Source organism: Muntiacus reevesi, chromosome X, assembly GCF_963930625.1.
Source record: "Muntiacus reevesi chromosome X, mMunRee1.1, whole genome shotgun sequence".
NCBI classification, from domain to species: domain Eukaryota; kingdom Metazoa; phylum Chordata; class Mammalia; order Artiodactyla; family Cervidae; genus Muntiacus; species Muntiacus reevesi.
Window position 1 is genome coordinate 77,764,161 of NC_089271.1, and position 25,053 is coordinate 77,789,213.

The 25,053-nt window shown below is 36.2% G+C and overlaps 1 protein-coding gene across 1 annotated transcript in view; it reads left to right on the forward strand.

Annotated features, from left to right (window-relative positions):
- Window positions 1–25,053, forward strand: part of KLHL4 (kelch like family member 4) — a 120,176-nt gene that overhangs the window by 63,758 nt on the left and 31,365 nt on the right. The window contains exons 2-6 of the mRNA XM_065915668.1: window positions 10,376–10,543; window positions 10,908–11,044; window positions 17,397–17,593; window positions 21,139–21,351; window positions 24,000–24,186. Of these exons, the coding sequence (XP_065771740.1) occupies window positions 10,376–10,543; window positions 10,908–11,044; window positions 17,397–17,593; window positions 21,139–21,351; window positions 24,000–24,186 (902 nt within the window). The remainder of the gene's footprint in view (window positions 1–10,375; window positions 10,544–10,907; window positions 11,045–17,396; window positions 17,594–21,138; window positions 21,352–23,999; window positions 24,187–25,053) is intronic.

Genomic DNA, 25,053 nt, shown 5'->3' on the forward strand with positions numbered 1-25,053 from the left:
GCAACAGTTGAGATGCAGACAGAGAACTGACTTGTGAACATAGTAGGAGAAGAAGAGGGTAGCATGAATAGAGAGTAGCATTGAAACGTATACTTTACCATATGTAAAATAGATAGCTGGTGGGAATTTGCTGTTTTACTTAGGGAGCACAAAGCTGGTGCTCCTTGACATTTTCTAGAGTGGTGGGTGGGTGGGAGAGAGGTTCAAGAGGGAGGGGACATATGTATACTTATGGCTGATTCATGTTGATGTATGGCAGAAGCCAGCCCAATATGTAAAGAAATTATCCTCCAATTAAAAATAAATACATTGGAGAGGGAGGTGGGAGGGGGGATTGGGATGGGGAATACATGTAAATCCATGGCTGATTCATGTCAATGTATGACAAAAAGCACTACAATATTATAAAGTAATTAGCCTCCAACTAATAAAAAGACATGAAGAAAAAAATAAAAATAAAAATCAATGAATATTAATCACTGTTTTCACTTTTGTTTCATATGTAATCTGTATATCCCAATGAAGGTAGTCAAATGCGAGTGCTGAACCTGCTGTGCACTTTTCTACTACCAGGCATCTGGCTCAAAATTGCCATTTCTTCACTCAAGGAAGACCTTCAAAAATGGTCTCACTGCAACCAAATGCTAGCTACTTTCATTTTCTTTGTCAAGTCAGTGTCAGGTGAAGTCTAGAACTGCCCTTCAGACTAACTCTGAGCAACTTCTTCCCAATGACTCAGTTCCCAAGTGCAGATTTCTGTTTTCTCAGTATTCATTGCCCGTTACCAGGTTTTGTAAATGGACTATGGTTTTACTGGTGTTTAACTTATATTCTTAGTCTACATTTTACTTTGCTACTTCTACATTCCTTCCAACATGTTATGAGAAGTTTAGTTGGGCAAAATAACAGCAGTATAACACTTTCAAACTTTTGTTCACCTTGTTCTCCATTCCTAAAATGTCTTTCTCATTCTTTTCTGCTCAGCCAGGCCATGTCCATCCTTCAAGGCTAAGCTCACCTATATTCTTACTGTATCCTTCTAAAGCTATCCTATTTTTTTTTTCTGCTGCTTTCACTGATCATTGTAGTACTAGATGGTGATTATTATGATGAGATTATTATGATTGTAGTGTCAGTGCTGGTGCTTTTGGTGACTATGATAGATAATATTTAATGAATACTTCCTGTTGCATTATTTAAAAAAAAAATCCTTGGACTTGGCACTATTTTACAGATAAGAGGAACTGACTATTAGGGAAGATTGGTAAATTTCTTATAGTAATTAATTAAGTGTTGGAATGGAAATTAAGACTTTATCTGAGTAAAAGGTCTAAGTTCTTAATGACTACATTACACTGTTTCCTCTAAAATCTTATTAATTTTTAAAATGCAATTGATGTAATTAATATTTAATGTTTTTGACATTTCTTGTGATTTTGTCATTTGTTATTGTTAAATGCATGTAGTTTCTTTCAGCAAATGTTTATAAGCTAATGGCAAAAAGAACTTGACCTTATCATATTCAATTTTATATATAGTTTACTTTAGTTTTCTAGGACTGCCATAATGAAATACCACAGACTTGGTTATTTAAACAATAAAAGTGTACTTTCTCATAATTCTGAAAATTAGAAATTCAAGAGCAAATAATTTTTTGTTTTGTTTTTGCAAATAAATTTTAAAATCTCAGAAGAAAGTGATTTCAACTTTGATGCATCATCATTTACAATAATCAAATAACAAAATTTTGAAATATATTGTCTGAAATATTAACAAGTGATAAGCCTTCAGAGATGGCAAATGCTTTGGATTGAATGGAAACATTTTAGTTTCTTGTTTTATATAATCTATATATAATATTTCTTTACAAATAACAATTTCAATAATTTACAACAGATAATATCTTAAAATATGATCACATATATGATATTAGGCTCATCAAAAATTTGTTCAGCAGCATGTATATTATCTGTGGTGAAACAGACCACCAGCCCAGGTGGGATGCATGAGTCAAGTGCTCGGGCCTGGTGGGCTGGGAAGACCCAGAGGAATCGGGTGGAGAGGGAGGTGGGATGGGGGACCGGGATGGGGAATACGTGTAACTCTATGGCTGATTCATATCAATGTATGACAAAACGCACTGAAAAAAAAAAAAATTTGTTCAGGTTTTCCCATAATATTGTATAAAAGCCTGAATGAAATTTTTGGCTAACTCAATATATTAAAAGACTTATTTGACTTGATACAAAAGAATGCATCATTTCTTCAGAGAAAAATCAACTACTTACTATAGATTTAAAATGCTGCTTAATTTATGTCACTCAGAATCATAATATCTGCATGACTACAAGTTTATATTATGTGCATATCTATCTTAGAAAGAAGAAGTTTTAAGTTTGTGATTTGCTCTTGAGATTTAATTTGTCCACTTCCAAGACTCCAAATGTAGTAAAGTTCAAGCTGTGTTTGTGCTCAGTCACTTCAGGTGTGTCAGACTCTTTATGATCCTATGGACTGTAGTCCGCTAGGCTCCTCTGTCCATGGGATTTTCCAGGCAAGAATACTGGAGTGGGTTGCCAAGCCCTCCTCCGGGGGATCTTTCTGACCCAGGGACTGAACCTGTGTCTCTTGTGTCTTCTGCATTGGCGGGTGGGTTCTTTATCACTAGAAAGTTCAAGCTACAATAGCACTTAAAATGTGCGTAAAAAAGTAATACCTTCATCAGACACTTACTGAATGCCTTTTATTTGCCAGGAAAAGCACATGGATGAAGCTTTAACAGCTCTCTAAAAAAGTCAGTAAAAAATTTTATTTAAGCAATAAGGTTTTCCCCTGGATATAGAGAACAATTTTTAATACATACAAGCATCATCATATACAGAAAAATATAGAAATTAATTGAATATGACCTTTCCTATAATTGGTTTTAGGAACTAAGGCAACACCATTAGAAGACATTTTAGGAGCTAAGGCAACACCATTATAAGAAGGCTAAGTTTCAATTTAATCTTCATGGCTCACTTGAAAAGTAGGACTTACAAAAGAAAAACAAAAAGTATGAAGCTACTTGAGAAAAGCTTAAATATTAATTTATGCACTCTGTTATCACCACCTGGTTCTTTTTTTTTTTTTTACCTTTTTTTAAAATGTGGATCATTTTTAAAGCTTTTACTGAATTTCTTGCAATTTTGTTTTTGTTTTATGTTCTGATTTCTTGGCTGTAAGGCATGAGGGATCTTACTTCCCTAATCAGGGATTGAACCCATACCCCTTGCATTGTAAGTCGAAATCCTAACCATTGGACCACCAGGGAATTTCCTTGCTCTGTGTTATTGCAGCATTTGAACTATGGTAAAAGACACATTCTTTAAAATAACTACATTCACATTTTCAACTTCAAACTCAGAAGCTTGCCAAGAATGGCTTTACAAAGTACACTTTCATTGTTTAAAGCTTATATTTCCAAACAGCCTTCAAAAGTGGCCTCCAAAATTAATCACACTCTCATCATTTTTTAAAATACCACTTTTCATTTTTTCTTAAGGTAGTATTTTACAAAAGAGTTTTGCAGCAAAAATCTCAAAGCTCTGTGTTTGTTTGTTTTTTTTTTTTTTTGATATTTGTTTTACTGCTAATCAGAAAAATAGGAACTTCAAGTATTCTTAAAATTAAATAAAAATCATAGTGTAAAGCAGAAAGTGAAGAGGAACTAGAAAGCCTCTTGATGAAAGTGAAAGAGGAGAGTGAAAATGTTGGTTTAAAGCTTAACATTCAGAAAACTAAGATCATGGTATCTGGTTCCATTATCTCATGGGAAATAGATGGGGAAACAGTGGAAACAGTGTCAGGCTTTATTTTTCCTTTGGGGAGGGGGCTCCAAAATCACTGCAGATGGTGACTGCAGCCATGAAATTAAAAGACACTTACTCCGTGGAAGGAAAGTTATGACCAACCTAGATAGCATATTAAAAAGCAGAGACTTTACTTTGCCAACAAAGCTCCATCTGATCAAGGCTATAGTTTTTCCAGTGGTCATGTATGGATGTGAGAGTTGGACTGTTAAGAAAGCTGAGTGCCGAAAAATTGATGCTTTTGAACTGTGGTGTTGGAGAAGACTCTTGAGAGTCCCTTGGACTGCAAGGAGATCCAACCAGTCCATCCTAAAGGAAATCAGTCCTGGGTGTTCATTGGAAGGACTGATGCTGAAGCTGAAACTCCAATACTTTGGCCACCTCATGCAAAGAGTTGACTCATTGGGAAAGACCCTGATTCTGGGAGGGATTGTGGGCAGGAGGAGAAGGGGATGACGGAGGATGAGATGGCTGGATGGCATCACCGACTCGATGGACATGAGTTTGAGTAAACTCCGGGAGTTGGTGATAGACAGGGAGGCCTAGTGTGCTGCGATTCTTGGGGTCACAAAGAGTCAGACATGACTGAGTGACTGAACTGAACTGAACTGAAAGCTTCTGTGATGTCAGTGCAATGGTGAGTTAAAAATCTCCAGACCCTTGTCCTCTATATGAATATCAAGTAAGCAATCACAGTTTGATTTAAAAGGCTTTTTGGGAGCTTTGGAAGGAAATCAAGGATATACAGAAGTCAAGCAAATCAAGAAAAAGTCATATTGAAATCAATAGGAAATTTCATGGAATTTTTGCTTGCTCTTGTACCAGGGTGGCACAGCACAATTGGATGTAGGCAACTTACTTCTTCATTTCTCCCTCAAGTTATAAGAAATGAGTGAAACTTTTTTGCTACTTTCTGGCCTATCCACAGGATATGAAGCAAACTGATTTCAGTATTGCCTAACTCAGTGCCCAGATGAGAATAGCAGTGTGGTTTGAATCCCAGGTTAGAAGTCACAGAAAGTAGTGGCAGATATCACAGCACGTGAAAAATGCAGAAAGACTATAGACCCATGGAAACTTGGGGGCAAGAGATTATAGGCAAAGTGATGCAATAGAATATTTAAGGCCCAAGAAAGAAGCAGAGGTGAGACTTAGAGAAATTAAGACATGCATAAACAGGTGTGTATATGTGAGATTGGTATTAAAATGCATACATGCAATTCTACAGAGATGCATTTTCAAAAAGGGCCTGAGAAGACCTCAACCTTCATGCTGGGCAGATTAGTGAAAGACTTCTCCCACACTGAACCATTATGCATAGATTAGGAAAAATGTCTGTTTTTCCAAATACACAGTTTTAACAAAAGATCATAAGACATGCAAAGAAACGTGGAAACATAGCTCATTCAAAAGGAGCAAAATAAATATCCATAAACTGACCTTAAAGAGCCACATATTTTAACATTTCTAGACAAATAACTTAAACAACTTTCTTAAGTATCTTCAAAGAGCTAAAGGAAAACACAGAAAAATAATTAAAAGAAATCAGAAAAGCAATATATGGACAAAATAAGGATATCACGAAAGAGATAGAAATTACCTAAAAAAAAAAAAAGAAGCAAACAGAAATTCTGGACCTGAAAAATACAATACTGAATTGAAGAATTTACTAGAGAATTTCAATAACAGACTTGAACTTACAGGAAAAAGATCTGTGCATTTGATGAAAAGTTATATGAACTTGTGACTATAAGGCAAGTTAAATTAACAAGTTATATGAACTTGTGAGTCCTTACAATTTTACAGTGGAAGTGATAAATAGATTCAAGGAATTAGATCTGATAGACAGAGTACATAGAAATATGGGCAGAGGTTCATAACATTGTGAATGAGGCAGTGATCAAGACCACCTCCAAGAAGAAGAAAGGCAAAATGGTTGTCTGCAGAGGTTGTCTGAAGTGTCTTTCAAAAAGCTGAGAAAAGAAGAGAAGTTAAAGGTAAAGGAGAAAAGGAAAGATACATCCATCTGAATGCAGAGTTCCAAAGTATAGCATGGAAAGATAAGAAAAGCTTCCTAAGTGATCAATGCAAAGACATAGAGGAAAACAGTTGAATGGGAAAGACTAGAGATCACTTTAAGATAATCAAATATACCAAGGGAACATTTTATGTAAAGATAGGCACAATAAAGGACAGAAATGGTATGGACCTAACAAAAGCAAAATATATTAGTAAAATGTGGTTAGAATACACAGAAGAATTACACAAAAAAGATCTTCATGACCCAGATAGCCATAGTGGTGTGGTTACTCACCTAGAGCCAGACATCATGGAGTCTGAAGTCAAGTGGGCCTTAGAGAGCATCACTACAAACAAAGCTACTGGAGGTGATGGAACTCCAGTTGAGCTATTTTGAATCCTGAAAGATGCTGCTGTTAAAGTGCTGAGCTCAATGTGCCAGCACATTTGGAAAACTCAGCAGTGGCCACAGGACTGGAGAAGGTCAATTTTCATTCCAATCCCAAAGAAAGGCAATACCAAATAATGTTCAAATTACCACACAATGACACCCATCTCACACGCTAGTTAATTAATGCTCAAAATTTCCCAAGCCAGGCTTCAGCAGTACATGAACCAGGAACTTCCAGATGTTCAAGTTGGATTTAGCAAAGGCAGAGGAACCAGATATCAAATTGCCAACATCCATTGGATCCTAGGAAAAGCAAGAGAGTTTCAGAAAAACATCTACTTCTGCTTTATTGACTATGCCAAATCTTTTGACTGTGTAGATCACAACAAACTGTGAAAAATTCTTCAAGTGATTGGAATATGAGACCGCTTGACCTGCCTTCTGAGAAATCTATACGCAGGTCAAGAGGCAACAGTTAGAACTGGACACGGAACAGCAGAATGCTTCCAAACTGGAAAGAAATTTGTCAAGGCTGTATACTGTCACCCTCCTTATTTAACTTATATTCAGAGTACATCATGCAAAATGCTGGGCTGGATGAAGCACAAGCTGGAATCAAGGTTGCCAGGAGAAATATCAATAACCTCAGATATGCAGATGACACCGCCCTTATGGCAGAAAGGGAAGAGGAACTGAAGAGCTTCTTGATGAAAGTATAAAAGAGAGTGAAAAGGCTGGCTTAAAATACAACCTTCAAAAAACTAAGATCATGGCATTAGATCCCATTACTTCCTGGCAAATAGATGGTGAAACAATGGAAACAGTGAGAGACTTTATTTTCTTGGGCTCCAAAATCATTACAGATGGTGACTGCAGACAAAATTAAAAGACACCTTCTCCTTGGAAGAAAAGCTATGACCAACCTAGACAGCATATTAAAAGGTAGAAACATTACTTTGCTGACAAAGATCCATCTAGTTAAAGCTATGGTTTTTCCAGTAGTCATGCATGGATGTGAGAGTTGGACTATAATGAAAGCTGAGCACCGAAGAACTGAGGCTTTTGAACTGTGGTGTTGGAGAAGACTCTTGAGAATCCCTTGGACTGCAAGGGATCAAACCAGTCAATCCTGAAGGAAATCAGTCCTGAACATTCATTGGAAGGACTAATGCTGAAGCTGCAGCTCCAATACTTTTGGCCACCTAATGTGAAGAACCGACTCATTGGAAAAGACCCTGATGCAGGGAAAGATTGAAGGCAGGAGGAGAAGGTGATGACAGAGGATGAGATTGTTGGATGGCATCACCCACTCGATGGATATGAATTTTGAGAAAGTTCCTGGAGTTGGTAATGGACAGGGAAGCCTGGCATGCTGCAGTCAATTGTGTCACAAAGAGTCAGACATGACTGAGTAACTGAATTGATATGAACTTATCAAATCTAAAAACACAAAGAAAAAAGTGAAAACTGTGAATGGAACCTTAGAGAATTAAGAATTATCATCAAACAGAACAATATATTCAGAACTAAAATCCCAGAGGGAGAAAAGAGAGAAAAGGGGCAGAGAAGCTTCTTAGAACATTTAATAAGGTCTTAGACATATGTTATAAATGAACACTTGAATGGAAAGGTGTTTAAAAAATCTTACAGTATCATCCCATATATTGTTCATTTACAAAAAGAAAAAAATTTACATTAAGAAAACAAAGATCTGGCAGTTACCATCTTAAACAAGTAATCATCTTAGCATCACCATCAGTGAGGCAGCTTGACATTCTGTATCTCTACTGATGCACTAAGAGATGCACCACAGAGTGAGAAGTTGTAATTTAAATCTTCTAAGAAAAGAAAAAAAAGTTTTAAAAGGCATATTAGAACTATAGGGGCAAATATTCCATACAAATCTATCATATTAGATTTTACTGAGCTATTCATCTCTAGTTTTGCACACCTTAAGATGTAGAATATCCTTATTCCTAGTGATAGCTTACAGTGAACGCTGTTGGATTTGTGATCTCTGAAGATTTAGCTTTGGGACCAGGGACCAGGCTTGATCACTCAAGAACTTTTGTGTAGCAGAGTTTTATTAAAGTATAGAAAGGGATAGAGAAATCTTCTGACATAGACATCAGAAGGGGGATGGAAAGTGTCCCCAGTCACTAGTGCCTTATATACTTTTACCAGACCCACTCCCACAACATACATCTTAAATTATCAAGATTAAAACTAACAACAGAAAGGTCTTACTGGACCCACTCCCACAATATAATTTTAAGATAACAGGATTTGTCAGAATGTTCTTAAGAAGGAAAAACATGTCCTTGAGCAGGATACATTGTTGTGATATAGTTTAAGATGAGTTGTTTTGTTGTGTAATTGTTAGCTCAGAACTGAGAGAAAATAATGTCTTATGTGACTAAGACAAAGCAATGTAGAAAAAATTGTTTGTCCTTTTCTCCTCCTTGAGAGTACTGTACCCCTTTCTCCTCCTCAGGTACCCTGGACTTCTTACCAACCTACCTAGGAATTGACTCTTTCACTAGGAAATGAATGCTTATATATTCAGGGATGAAGTGTCATATTGTCAAAACTTACTTTCAAGTGATTCAGTAAAGCAGATAAAAGTACTTGTGGTAACAGTTAAAAGTTGGCAGATCTTGGGGGACGTTATACTTTTTTTCTTTCCCTTCAACTTTTTTCCATATTTAAAAATTTCAGTGTCAAAATGTTTTCTAAATTCTTGAAATTCATCAAGACCATTAGCATCAATTCATCTCTTCTATGATCATGATTTGTGAAAATACAAAGTTGTAACCAGTCAATTAATAAATATTTATTGTGCTCCTACTTATATACTTAAAAAGAAGAAATAATAGTAGTGAATTCCCAAAATTTGAGGAGAGATATAGATTTGAAATACAAGTAGCTAAATGAACTTTATGTAGGATAAACCAAAGAGACCCAGACACACTGTAATGAAATTGTAATAGACAGAGTTGTCTAGAAAGCAGCAAGAAAGAAGTGAGTCAGTACATACAAGGGATTATCAATAAAATTATCAACAATTTTCTGAGAAGACACCTTGCAAGACAGAAGGCAGTGGTATGATATACATTTGTCCCTCAGTATCCATGGGGAATTGATTTCAGGACCCACCACAGATACAGAAATCTGTGGATGGGTTCAACCCATGGATATGAAGGGCTTACTCTAAATAAAATGCTGAAAGAAAAAAATATCTTGAATATTCTATATCTGTAAAAGCAGTCCCTTTTACAGGTGGCTCAGTGGTAAAGAATCCACCTGCCAATGCAGGAGACACAGCAAATGCAGGTTCCATCCCTGGGTCAGGAAGATCAGCTGGAGGAGGAAATGGCTACCCACTCCAGTATACTTACCTTGAAAATCTCATGGACAGAGGAGCCTAGCAGGCCACAATCCACAGAGTCTCAAAGAATCAGACATGACTGAGTGACTGAGCATGCATGAAACCTTATCATGGTAATCATTTCACAATATATATGAATATCATTATCACATTGAGCATCTAAAACTTAATGTAATGTGTCAATTATATCTCAGTAAAGCAGAAACTATAAAAGTTGAAATATGTTTATTTTCTTGATGGGAAACAATTGTAAACTGTCGTGGAACTCTCAGGCTTAAGATTCTCCAGGAAATATTTCTGATGTGCAATGAATACTTCATGGAGAAGCTTCAGAACATAACAAATTTGAAAAAAAAATTCCAAGTTATGCCTACAATTCTAGCATATCATGCCTAATGATTTAATTGTGATGTCAATAAAAAATTTTAAAAGTGGTTTGTATTTTGAAAGTTATGCTTGTGCAAATAAAATTAGCATGAGGTCTGCAACTGAAACATACATAGTTACATCCATTGTTACATTCCAGATATAAATACTAACCATGACACTTCAATTTAATGGAGGTTAGGGAGCAATAATAGCAAAATATTTAGGATTGGTGGGCAAAGGTTGCTTACTTTAATTCAATCTATTTATTTTAGAAGCAGAAGTGCCTAAATTTCCACTGGATATTTGCACACTCACTAAGAGAAACAAACCATATTCTCACACTTATCCCCCTTTCAGATTGTCTCCACAGCATGCTGAAGACATGAGTGTTAGCAGATCTGAGGAGCAGTTCCATGCCGTAAACCATGCACAAAAAACTCTTCAAAAAATGGAGAACTACTTGAAAGAGAAACAATTGTGTGATGTGTTACTCATTGCTGGACATCTCCGGATTCCTGCCCATCGGTAAGTATACTGAGTATAGCAAGTATGAATGAGAAAGGATCAGTCCATTGATTATAAATTGGAGCTTTGAGGAAAATAGATTTTTATGTCATTATATTAAAAATGCAGTAGCCCCTATGATCCATGTCACCCTGTGATATTTAGAAGAGCTAAACATTAGAGAAATTAGTGAAGAAAAACAGCACAAATTGTCTAAAGAAAATCAACTTAATTTACTTTTCTAATTTCACTATACTTTACTGAAACATGAAAGATGTATGCAGAAAGCATACTTATCAATGTTACATATTTACTGACTGTATTTCATGCTTTTCAGTGATATTATGGACTGTTTGAAGTTCTTATGAAACATTTCTATTCCTAGGTTGGTTCTTAGTGCAGTGTCTGATTATTTTGCTGCAATGTTTACTAATGATGTGCTTGAAGCCAAACAAGAAGAAGTCAAGATGGAAGGAATCGATCCTAATGCACTTAATTCCTTAGTGCAGTATGCCTACACAGGTAAGTGCTTGGTCTGTATTAACTCATTCAACCCTCACAATGTCTCTACATCATATGACTCACATTATTATTGGCCTGTGAGTCTATTATTAGTTAGTGAGAAAACTGAAGGATAGACCAATTAAGTAAATTTCCTAAGGTAGTAAGTGACAGAGTCAGTATTTAAATTCAATAGTATAAAAGAGGAAGAGGTAAATAATATGCTATAAAATTTGGGATCATGAGAAAATATAGCTATATTAACACAAAGTTACAAGTGCATGTCTGTCTGTCTCTGTCTGTGTCTCATGTTGTGGATACATTCTCATTTGTAAAACTAAGAGTGGAAATGAAATATTCTACCCCTATAGATTTAGTTTCTTTTCTTGAAATAATAATGTCATATTTACTCAAACCATATAACAAAGGTAACAGGAACAGTTTAGCGGCAAAGAAACATTCATTCATTCATTCCAAATTTATTGAGGAATGATTCACAAATATAATTATACATATTTAAAGTATACAAGGGACTTCCCTGGTGGCTCAGACAGTAAAGAATCCACCTGCAAAGTGGGAGTCCCAGGTTCAATCCCTGGGTTAGGAAGGTCCCTGGAGAAGGGAATGGCTACCCACTCCAGTATTCTTTCCTGGAGAATCCCATAGACAGAGGAGGCTGGCATGCTATAGTCCATGGGGTTGCAGAGTCGAACACGACAGAGCAACAAATACATGCACACACATATACATTCATTCAGTTCAGTTCAGTCACTCAGTCATGTCTGACTCTTTGTGACCCATGAACCACAGCACTCCAGGACTCCCTGTCCATCACCAACTCCCGGAGCCCACCCAAACCCATTTCCATCGAGTTGGTGATGTGATCTAATCATCTCATCCTCTGTCGTCTCCTTCTCCTCCTGCCCTTGATCACCAGCATCAGGGTCTTTTCCAATGAGTCAGCTTTCCGCATCTGGTGGCCAAAGTATCGGAGTTTGAGCCTGAACGTCAGTCCTTCCAATGAACACCCAGAACTGATCTCCTTTAGGATGGACTGGTTGGATCTCTTTGCAGTCCAAGGGACTCTCAAGAGTCTTCTCCAACACCACAGTTCAAAAGCATCAATTTTTTGGTACTCAGCTTTCTTCACAGTCCAAATCTCACATCCATACATGACCACTGGAAAAGCCATATCCTTGGCCAGACAAACCTTTGTTGGCAAAGTAATGTCTCTGCTTTTTAATATGCTGTCTAAGTTGGTCATAACTTTCCTTCCAAGGAGTAAGTGTCTTTTAATTTCATGGCTGGAATCACCATCTGCAGTGATTTTGGAGCCCAGAAAAACAAAGTCAGCATCTGTTTCCACTGTTTCCCCATCTATTTGCCATTAAGTGATGGGACCAGATGCCATGATCTTAGTTTTCTGAATGCTAAGCTTTAAGCCAACTTTTTCACTCTCCTCTTTCACTTTCATCAAGAGGCTCTTTAGGTCTTCTTCACTTTCTTCCATAAGGATGATGTCATCTGCATATCTGAGGTTATTGATGTTTCTCCTGGCAATCTTGATTCCATCTTGTGCTTCATCCAGTCCAGAATTTCTCATGATGTACTCTGCATATAAGTTAAATAAGCAGGGTGACAATATACAGCCTTGATGTAATCCTTTCCTATTTGGAACCAGTCTGTTGGTCCATGTCCAGTTCTAACTGTTGCTTCCTGACCTGCATACAGGTTTCTCAAGGGGCAGATCAGGTGGTCTAGTATTCCCATCTCTTTCAGAATCCTCCACAGTTTATTGTGATCCACACAGTCAAAGGCTTTAGCATAGTAAATAAAGCAGAAATAGATGTTTTCTCTGGAAATCTCTTGCTTTTTTGAAGATCCAGCAAATGTTGGCAATTTGATCTCTGGTTCCTCTGCCTTTTCTAAAACCAGCTTGAACATCTGGAAGTTCACTGTTCATGTATTGCTGAAGCATGGCTTGGAGAATATTCAGCATTATTTTACTAGCGTTTGAGATGAGTGCAATTGTGTGGTAGTTATGGGCATTTCTTGACATTGCCTTTCTTTGGGATTGGAATGAAAACTGACCTTTTCCAGTCCTGTGGCCATTGCTGAGTTTTCCAAATTTGCTGACATATTGAGTGCAACACTTTCATAGCATCATCTTTCAGGATTTAAAATAGCTCAACTGGAATTCCATCAGCTTCACTAGCTTTGTTCGTAGTGATGCTTCCTAAGGCCCATTTGACTTCACATTTCAGAATGTCTGGCTCTAGGCGAGTGATCACACCATCATGATTATCTGGGTCATGAAGATCTTTTTTGTACAGTTATTCTGTGTATTCTTGCCACCTCTTCTTAATATCTACTGCTTCTGTCATGTTCATGCCATTTCTGTCCTTTACTGAGCCCATCTTTGCATGAAATGTTCCACTATATGTTTATGTATGTATATGTTTTAGGTCCATACCATTTCTGTCCTTTATTGAGCCCATCTTTCTTGAAATAGACTAGATATCTCTTCAAGAATGATGGGCTCAATAAAAGACAGAAATGGCATGGACCTAACACACATATATACTTACACATATAGTGGAATGATTATCCAGATCAAGGTAATTCACACATCTCTTATAGTTAACCCTTTTTCTGTTGTTTTGTTGGTGAGACCACTTAATATACACTTTTAGCAACTTTCAAGTATGCAGTACTCAATGCTAAGTTGCTTCAGTTGTGTCCAACTCTTTGCAACCCTATGGACTGTAGCCTGCCAGGCTCCTCTTATCCCTGGGATTCTTCAGACAAGAATATTGGAGTGGGTTTTGTGCCCTCTTCCAAGGGATGTTCCTGATCCAGGGATCAAACCTGCATTTACTATGTCTCCTGCATTGTCTGAAGGATTCTTTACCACTAGTAGCACCTGGGAAGCCTGCAGTACCCAATACCATACCATTAACTATAATCACCATGCTGTACTTCATATCCTAGAACTTCATAAAACTGAAAGTTTGTACCCTTCAATCTACATTTCCCCATGTTCCCTTCATGCCTCTATTCCATATATAAGTGACACCATATAGTGTTTTTCTTTCTCTATCTTATTTCAGTTAGCATAATGCTCTCCAGTTTTATCCATGTTGTCACAAATGGCAGAATTTCCATCTTTCTCATGGTTGAATATTATTCTTGTGTATGTCGTCACATTGTATTCATTCACTAATCTGTCAGTGGATATTTAAGTTATTTCCATATTTAGTGAATAATGCTGCAATAAACATCACAGTACATGGGGTCACAAATAGTCAGACATGATTCAGTGACTAAAGAAAAACAGCAAAACGTGGGAGAGCAACTATCCCTTTAAGATCCAGTTTTCCCTTCCTTGGAGTGGAATTACTGAACCCCATGGTATTTCTTTGGCCACCTGATGAGAAGAACTGACTCATTTGAAAAGACCCCGATGCTGGAAAAGATTGAAGGCAAGATCAGAAGGGGACAACAGAGGATGAGATGGTTGGATGGCATCATCAACTCAATGGACATGAGTTTGAGCAAGTTCTGGGAGTTGGTGATAGATAGGGAGGCCTGGCATACTGTAGTCCATGTGGTCACAAAGAGTCGGATATGACTAAGTGACTGAACTTAACTGAACGGATGGTAGTTCTAATCTCTAATTTTTTTGTAAGAGCCTTCTTATTGTTTGCCATAATGGTTAACCCAATTTATATTTTCACCAACATTGTACAAGGGTTCTCTTTTCTCCAAAATCTCACCAACATTAACTGTCTCCTCTCATTTTGATAATAGCCATCCTACCAGGTGTGAGGTGATATCTCACTGTGGTTTTTATTTGCATTTCCCTGATGATTAGTGATGTTGAACATCTTTTAATGTACCTGTTTGTTATTTGTATGTCTTCTTTGTAAAAAAAAAATGTCTATACAGATTCTTTGCCCATTTTTAATTGTATTATTTGCTTTTGTGCTATTGAGTTGCAGATATTTTCTCTCATTCTGTAAGTTTCTTCTCAATTTATTTTTGTATCCTTTGCTGTGGAGAATTTCTCTAGTTTAATGTTGTGTCACTTGTTTGTTTTATCTTTTTCCCCTGTGCTTATGGTGTCTTACCCAGAAATTTTTTTCCAAGACCAAGGAGCTTTTATGCTGTTTTCTTCTATGGGTTCTATGGTTCATTCACTGAGAAATGAACATCATTCTTCAAAAAAAAAAAAAGGGAACCCTCTTACACTGTTGGTGGGAATGCAAACTAGTACAGCCACTATGGAAAACAGTGTGGAGATTTCTTAAAAAACTGGAAATGGAACTGCCATATGACCCAGCAATACCACTTCTAGGCATACACACTGAGGAATCCAGATCTGAAAGAGACACGTGCACCCCAATGTTCATCGCAGCACTGTTTATAATAGCCAGGACATGGAAGCAACCCAGATGCCCATCAACAGATGAATGGATAAGGAAGCTGTGGTACATATACACCATGGAATATTACTCAGCAGTTAAAAAGAATTCATTTGAATCAGTTCTAATGAGATGGATGAAACTGGAGCCCATTATACAGAGTGAAGTAAACCAGAAAGATAAAGAACATTACAGTATACTAACACATATATACGGAATTTAGAAAGATGGTGGCGATAACCCTATATGCAAAACAGAAAAAGAGACACAGAAGTACAGAACAGACTTTTGAACTCTGGGGGAGAACGTGAGGGTGGGATGTTTTGAAAGAACAGCATGTATACTATCTATGGTGAAACGGACCACCAGCCCAGGTGGGATGCATGAGTCAGGTGCTCGGGCCTGGTGCACTGGGAGGACCCTGAGGAGTCTGGTGGAGAGGGAGGTGGGAGGGGGGATCGGGATGGGGAATACGTGTAACTCTATGGCTGATTCATGTCAATGTATGACAAAACCCACTGAAATGTTGTAAAGTGATTGGCCTCCAACTAATAAAATAATATTTAAAAAAAAAAAAAACAGGCCAAGTTTCAATGTCTACGATAGGTGAAACTTTATATCTGATTCTGAGAATAGTTTATACTTCTGAGTTTCATGAGATAGAGGCAGGGCTCTCTTTTCAAAATCCGGATAGGAAACAACACAAGAAAATCTGCTAATGGACTTGATCCCTTTACAACATATTTTAAAGGCTGAACCAAATATGGTATTATTCTTTTTTATAGTTATGCAACTAGATAGAATCCATATTATGGTATTTTAGAGAGCAAAATTATAAAATAATAATTCATAGTTTATATAACCCATATGAAATATTTTTTACAACTTCTCTTAGCTTGGCTAAAACAAAACTATAGAAATGTAACTTATCAAAATAGCATAACATTTACAATGATTCATCAGTAATTCTTCCTTAAAAATAATGATGCATCGATAAAAATTAAACAGCTTAAATTGCTCTGATCTAGATTTATAAAAATCTTTATAGATGTTTTAGCAAAATCTGTTTTCTATACATAAGAAAATAATCATAAAAGCAGTTCTTTACCTGAGGACACTTGGCAGCATTTTCTTTCTTTTAAAAAAGTGCTAGAGATTAATTCCAGGCATAATATTTGAGCAAAGTCATCCTATTCAGCTAATATATGCAGATGCAAAAAAAAAAAAAAAAAATGACATATAAGCTTAATTTACCAAGCTTGTAAATTTGGTAAATTTACAAGACAAACCAAATTTGTCTTCTTATTTACCAAGACATTTTCCCACACAAATGGCAGTTACCTGTATAGCCCATCATATGATTCTTAAGTGAAAGTGAAAGTGAAGTAACTCAGTAGTGTCCGACTCTTTGCGACCCATGGACTGTAGTCCGCCAGGTTCCTCCATCCATGGGATTCTCCAGGCAAGTGTACTGGAGTGGGTTGCCATGTCCCTCTCCAGGGGATCTTCCCAACCCAGGGATTGAACCCAGGTCTCCCACGTTGGAGGCAGACACTTTACCGTCTGAGCCACTAGGGGAGCCCCATGATCCTTATGTAATATGTCATAAAGTTTCTTGAGTCATAGTGTAGACAATATTTGATATTAGATTTATATACAGGTCTAATATGGTATATAAACAAGTAATTGCTGTTCTTTGCAATTACAGTACTCACAGTTCATTTGCTCCAGTTGTTTTTCATAATCTTGTTCCTTTCAGCCATCTTGTTAGTGTTTGTACAGACTCACTTGCATATATTCACCTCAAATGGCATTCCCTAAATAGTCACTGTACACTAGGAAAAAAATAGCCCTATTAATGAGATAAATTGAAAATTTTAGCTATCTAGCATATTTGTGTCTTTCTTTATGGAATATATAATCATTCTTTAACTTTTCAAACAATCTAGGTGTCCTGCAATTGAAAGAAGATACTATTGAAAATTTGCTGGCTGCAGCTTGTCTCCTGCAGCTGACTCAAGTCATTGAAGTCTGCTCCAATTTTCTTATAAAGCAGCTCCACCCTTCAAACTGCTTAGGGATTCGATCATTTGGAGATGCCCAAGGATGTACAAAGCTCCTAAATGTGGCGCATAGATACACAATGGTAAAATCAATTGATTCATGTTGTATTTATAATATATTAACACAATATCTAACCTAATGAAATATTTACTGATATGTGTGTGTGTAGAACGATTCCAAGGTAAATATTATAATGTTGGGACAACATTAAAAAACAACATAGATTTATATAATTTTCAAATTACTTGCACATAATAAATATTAGCTAAAAATATTGGTTCTGGTTGATCTGTACACAGGCAAATTTCATATTTTTGAAGCTAAAAAGATTTAATTAAACCTCAGAACTTGGAGAAGTGAAAATATTAGCAGTAATTAAACTGAACAAGTATATATTTCAAGTAGAATCCACAGTAATAAGAAAACAAATTTTCCTGATGTTTGTATACTATTAGAACTTCACAAAGTTGTACAAATTATTGTTTCTAATGAAATTCAGATATCATTCTGTATGTAAAAAGGAAATATTAATGGATCAGTGTTAACTGGAGGAGCTTAAGAACTGTCAAAATTAGTAAGTCAAACCATTCTATTGGATGGACTTTTTATTTTCCAATTAAAACATGTAATTTGTAACATGTAATTAACAGTTAAATTCCTTAATTAACTTAAAGTCCCTCTCAATTTTACTAGCAATTATAATAAACTAAATGAACATGTTTGATGTGTTAATTCTTTAAAAGTTGCATTGGATAAGACTACCTTTATTCAGTCAAGTGACAGTGACATGAAATATAGATTATCTGTAGGGAGACAAGTAGACAGAGGATATTAAAAAAATCCTTACCATCCATGCTAAATCAAATTAAAAGATAAAATTTCAAGCTAAGAAAATAGCTACATTTATTTAAGATTCAAAAATAAAAGACAAGTACATAAAAGTGAACAACAAAGAAGCACAACTAAAAACAACAATAAAATTAATATTACAATTCTATAATTGAGATGTATATAATTAAAAAGCATTTCTAGAGTTTTATATAGACCTTAAAATTTTCAAACTTGCAATATTTGGATTCTCTAAAAATTCTTGTAAAACTTCCTCTTTGTTCTTCCCACACTTGGTCATTTTTCAATATTTGAACTTTTAAACATGTTCCTGAAATGATACCTTTATATTGAGAATCATATTATAATGGATTGACATTTTAGCATGTTATTTAATTATGCTATTTGTATTCATATGTCCTAAATATAGATGCCATATAAACTATAAAACAGCAGTTCAATTGTTAATCCTACTACAAAAGCCAAACATGAAAACTTCCTGTTAAATTACTTAAATTCTTAAACTAAGTATTAACAGTTTCCTGTCTGGTATCTTACTCTTGCCGACAAAACACATTCTGATAAACAGCTTGAATTATTTTTGTTGCTCAAAATGAACTTGTCTTCCTTTTCCTATTATGTGACTGAAACTGAATGCTAAAGCAGGATGTACATAAAAATGCAATAATGTCTCCTTTAATCCCTCTTCAGTTATTTTAGTATCTATTATAAATGTGGTAAAATATGCCAAGATCATGCTATAATAATGCTTTTATAATACTGTATTGATAGTTTAAAATGCAAATAAACTTTAATGTCTAAGAATAATGTTAACCTCCAAAAATTTAGTTAGTCATTTGAACCATAGACTGAATAAACAGATTGCCTTCTCTAATGTGAGTGGGCCGCATCTAGATATATCCTCATAGACACACCTAGAATAATGTTCGGCCAGAAGACTCCATGGCTGAGTCAAGTCGACACATAAAATTGACCGTCACAGTCACATAAATAGTAGTCTGCTTTGATGAAACATTCAGGAAATAGGTTATATTCAGTTAATATGATTTAACACAATGTAATTGTGGATTTTAAAAGATGAATACCAAATCAAGGGCAGACACACACACACAAAAAGACACTTGGGAAGGTGATTAGAAGAAAATGTTTACCTTGAAATTAGGAGTAAAATAAAACAATTAAAAATTAATCTTTAAGCTTGACTAAATATCTGTTTTATACTACTGGATATTTCAGTGTTATATGTATATAATTTAATTAGCCATTGAGGTTTTACATACTAAGCTAATCTCCTTCTTCTCTCTCTCTCTCTCTCTCTCTCTCTCTCTCTCTCTATTTTCTTTCATCGGACAGTAGATAGAAAGGAGAATGAGATATGGGATCATGCATAATAGTTGTATGACTTCAAAGTTTATATACACTACCAGTAATAGGTAGACATAAGTTTTGCAGTGATTTATTTTTTTCTTAACCCTTTCATAAAGATTATGTCATTTATGAAAGTCAGTTGTAATATCAAATAAAATGAAGTAGACCTGAAGGCATAGATGTGAGTCCACACTTAGCCATTTACTGTGCAGGAGATCAACCAATTCACAGCCTGTTTTCTCATCACAGTAATTACACTTTCCACAAGATTGCATTGGTGATGACTTAATATTTGTGAAAGAAAATTTTAAAGTGTGAAGTGCTGTACAAGTGTAATGAATTATTAGTTTTAGTACTAACTTCACCACTTTGCTATAGGTGAGAGGGTTTTCAACAAGGAACATCTGCTATAGTAAAGTCAACAGTTCTCCCCCTAGCGCTTGCCTTAGTCACCAGTAGGCTCTTTGTCTAAAAAGGCAAGTCAACTTGGAATTTATGGTCTTAGAGCCTCCTGATGGGACTATCAAGCCTGATAATTGGTGTATGGAGAATTTTGTTATTAGGTTAACTGAGTTTCACAATGAATAAACTCAAGGGGATAAGTGGTTCATTGGCAGAAATCTCACCTCCCACAGTGACTAAACTCAGAAAGGAGATGAAAGAGTGATCTGGTTTATCCAGATGCCCCAGTTATAAAGAGGCTGTCTTAAGCTGCTTCCAAAATATCAGTTTACTAGGCAATATAAATTACCAACTAGACATGTTTATATAAATTTTAAAAGTATATTTTACTGCATTTAAACTTAAGATGTTCACTATGAAAAATATTGGAAATGGTAATTGTGTTGTCAAAGAAAAATATATAATATTATAAATAGGAAAAACATAGCAGTATTTTGATTTAAAAAAGTTGAAACATAACTGCCTGAGATTTGATATTTCACAAAAATATAGCACAAATGACAGAAGGGAGAATAAAGATAAAATATATAAAAATTGAAAGATAGCCCCACTCTCCCTCAACAAACAACTCCATAAGAGTCACTTTCAGATAAACCTTAACTTGTAGATCTTTATTCATTATAAAATATACCTTTGCCTTGATTAACAGATCATGTTTTTTCACAAGAGGAAGGAGTTTTTAATTGACCTCTTTTTTCTTATCGTGAAATAATTCAGTATGTTGCCCCCCTCAAATGCATAGCCACCTCCCCCAGGCCTTCTTTGGTTCCTCAGCTTCAGAAGTCACATTCAACCCCTCACTTTTGGGTGGCAATGGCATCTATTTTTTATAAATGCATATATCTGTCTCTCTGACTTTTTCTGAAGTTTAACAAAGTGAAATTCTTTGATATGCTTATTTTGTTAAGAAGTTAAAGTACAAAATTTCAGTAGCTCTTTCTTTTCTAGGAACACTTCATCGAGGTAATACAGAACCAAGAATTCCTCCTCCTTCCAGCTAATGAGATTTCAAAACTTTTGTGCAGTGATGACATTAATGTGCCTGATGAAGAAACCATTTTCCAAGCTCTAATGCTGTGGGTGGGGCATGATGTGCAGGCTAGGCAACAAGACCTAGCAATGCTGCTCTCTTACATCAGATTGCCGTTACTTCCACCACAGGTATGGGAACTTACCCAGGTAATGGAAGTTACAGTTCTAAATGACAACTGGACATTAATCTATTCTTTATTTGTTTTCTACGGAGAATTTCTAGCACAGGATTTGTTTCACAGAAGGACAAATACAGACTTCGGTTAGCAATATTAATAATGATAAGAGATGGGGAAAGAAGGTTTAATAAAAGACCTACAGATAATCTCCAAACTTCAGCATACTCATTAGTTTCAGTTTTCTCTCACCAAACAGCACTTGTAACAAGCAGGGGAAATGACTAAATCTCTTTTTCTTTTCCTACCACCTTCTAGGAAAGGTGAAAGTAATTATTACAGTAGCATCCCAGAGAAAACTCTAGGAATGAGTTAGATTCTGGATCAAACCTAGTAACTAACATGAGTAATTGACTACTATGATTGAAACCATGTTAAAGAGTTTCAGATGGACTAGAGCATCATTATAGTCAATAATCAACTTTTATTGAAATACATAACAATGTTGTGTTAGTTTCAAGTGTATGGCAGATTTTATGCATATATATATATTACATACATACATATATATATACACATACAAAATATACATACATATATCCATATATATGTATATATGTTATCATATATATACAAATATATATGTATATATATACATACATATATATATATATTTCATATATATATATATATATATATATATATATATATATATATATATGAAAACTGAGCATAACACCCTCCAGGATCATCCATGCTATTGCAAATGGGAATTTTTTTTTAATGGCTGAGTAGTAGTCCAGCATATGTGTGTGTGTGTGTGTGTGTATACACATCTTCTGGTGAGTAGGGTTATGTCTCTGCTCAGTTAGTTGTTTCACCTGAGGCATCCCAAGATTAGTGCCTATAGTCTGTTGGATGGGGGCAGGTCTGGCTGCTAAGGCTATTAAGCTAAAGGGAATTTTCCAAAATGGTCCTTGCTAGGACCAGTGTCCACATGATAGAATGAACTCCCACAATGGTTGCTGCCCATGTCTGATTCTAAGGTGAGCTTCTGTCTATTGCCTTTCCTGGTGACTCTAGAATCAGCTGGTAGCTCTGACCCTGTCTCTTTTCAAGTTTCTGTTTTTTCCCTGGATCCCAGACCATGTGAAATTTTGTGTGTCCCCTTTAAGTATAGAGTCACTATTTCTCACAGCCCTCTGAGTCTCCTGAGTATAAACCTTGCTGGCTTTCAAAGCTAAATAGTCTGGAGTCTTCCTGGTATAGGACACCTGGGCTAGGGAGCCTAATGTGGGGCTTAGAGCCCTCATTCTTTTGAGGGGTTTTAGTTATTCTGTTTGTGGACCACCCACCCCAGGATTGTGGGCCTTGAATATAACAAGATTCTATCCTTCCTACCCAACTTGTCGTTCCTTCTTTACATCTTTAGTTGTAGATGATCTTTTCTAATAGGTTCTGGTCTTTTTTTTTTTTTTTTAATCGATAGTTATCCTGGAAATAGTTGTAATTTTCATGTGCCCGGGAGAAGAGATGAATTCAGAGTCTTTATTCTCTGCCATCTTTGGAACTCCCAGTATATATTTACTGTTAAGACTGGAAGCTTGTTTGAAACTCAGCTTCTCAGGCCCCCAAAATCTACTGAAAAAATTTATGCAGTTGAAGCCAAGGAATCTGTATTTTAGCAAGTTTTTCAGGTGATTCTTAAAAATGTGACATTCACTGGTGTACAGGATCAGAAACCCTTAATTTTACACTGCATAAAGGAAGTACCTGGAATCTCACCAGCCAAGTCAAAACAGTGATCCATCAGAGATAACAAGTGAGGTGAGAGCAGAGCTGAGTTTAACCAGTGCAGCACAGGAAACTTCAGGGAAGTTTTATGGGGTAAGATTAGTACCTCCTTTTCAACAACCTGCTTGCTCTCCTGACAATGTCCTATGACAGATAATGTGGACTCCAAACTTCTAAGAACCAATCTAAGTAACCCTTGGAAAAATTCTTAAAACGCTCTTAACTCCTCCTCAAATAGTCTCAAGAAGAATACTTTACTTAGATTTTATTTCATTTAATTGGGGTCATATTATCTGTCAGGCAATATTGGTTAGAAAGGATTGATATCATATACTACTGATGATGAATTACCTAATTACTAACACATGTACTTTACCTGTATATAAATGTACATATATAGATAAAGAAGCACCTGCTTTGTGCTTTGATTTGATGATAAAGATGCAGCCCTCATGGTGATATTACTTTAATTGGGCATGTTTGTACTACCTCCCTTAAATCAACCAAAAATTTGACTGTCTCTCTAGCTACATGCAGTTGGACAGGAGATGCTTGCTTTGTGAAGACACAACCATTTACTTTGCTTTCAGTAACACATTTTATGAGTGCTTTTTTACTTTTACTCCTGGAGATTTTTTGCAAAATACATATTCAAATGAGGAATAGTATGTCAAATAAACTGGCATTAGTAAATTGGCTACTACCATGAGGCTTTTAGTCATAAAATGTTACTTAAGTAACTTAAAATATTAAATAATAACACATACATTAGAATCAGCTTGAGTTTCCCCCAAAATTATATAAATGAAAATGTTACATCTAATGATCTGCTCTTTACTTCATATACCATGTATCATTACTTTTCAGTTACTGGCAGATCTTGAAAACAGCTCCATGTTTACTGGTGATCTTGAATGTCAGAAACTCCTGATGGAAGCTATGAAGTATCATCTCTTACCTGAGAGAAGACCCATGATGCAAAGTCCTAGGACAAGGCCTAGAAAATCAACTGTGGGAGCACTTTATGCTGTAGGAGGAATGGATGCTATGAAAGGTAACAGAAGCAAATTAATTACTCTTCAGTTCAGTTCAGTTTAGCTGCTCAGTCGTGTTCAACTCTGTGTGACCCCATGAATCGCAGGACGCTAGGCCTCCCTGTCCATCACCAAATCCCAGAGCTTACTCAAACTCATGTCTATCGAGTCGTTGATGCCATTCAGCCATCTCATCCCCTGGCCTCCCCTTCTCCTGCCCCCAATCCCTCCCAGCATCAGGGACTTTTACAATGAGTCAACTCTTCACATGAGGTGGCCAAAGTATTGGAGTTTGAGTTTCAGCATCAGTCCTTCCAATGAACACCCAGGACTGATCTCTTCTAGGATGGACCGGTTGGATCCCCTTGCAGTCCAAGGGACTCTCAAGAGTCTTCTCCAACACCACAGTTCAAAAGCATCAATTTTTTGGCGCTCATCTTTCTTCACAGTCCAACTCTCACATCCATACATGACCACTGGAAAAACCATAGCCTTGACTAGATGGATTTTTGTTGGCAAAATAATGTCTCTGCTTTTTAATATGCTATCTAGGTTGGTCATAACTTTCCTTCCAAAGAGTAAGCGTCTTTTAATTTCATGGTTGCAGTCACCATCTGCAGTGATTTTGGAGCCCCCCAAAATAAATTCTGACACTGTTTCCACTGTTTCCTCATCTATTTCCCATGAAGTGATGGGACCAGATGCCATGATCTTAGTTTTCTGAATGTTGAGCTATAAGCCAACTTTTTCACTCTCCTCTTTCACTTTCATCAAGAGGCTCTTTAGGTCTTCTTCACTCTCTTCCATAATGGTGATGTCATCTGAATATCTGAGGTTATTGATATTTCTCCTGGCAAACTTGATTCCAGCTTGTGCTTCTCCCAGCC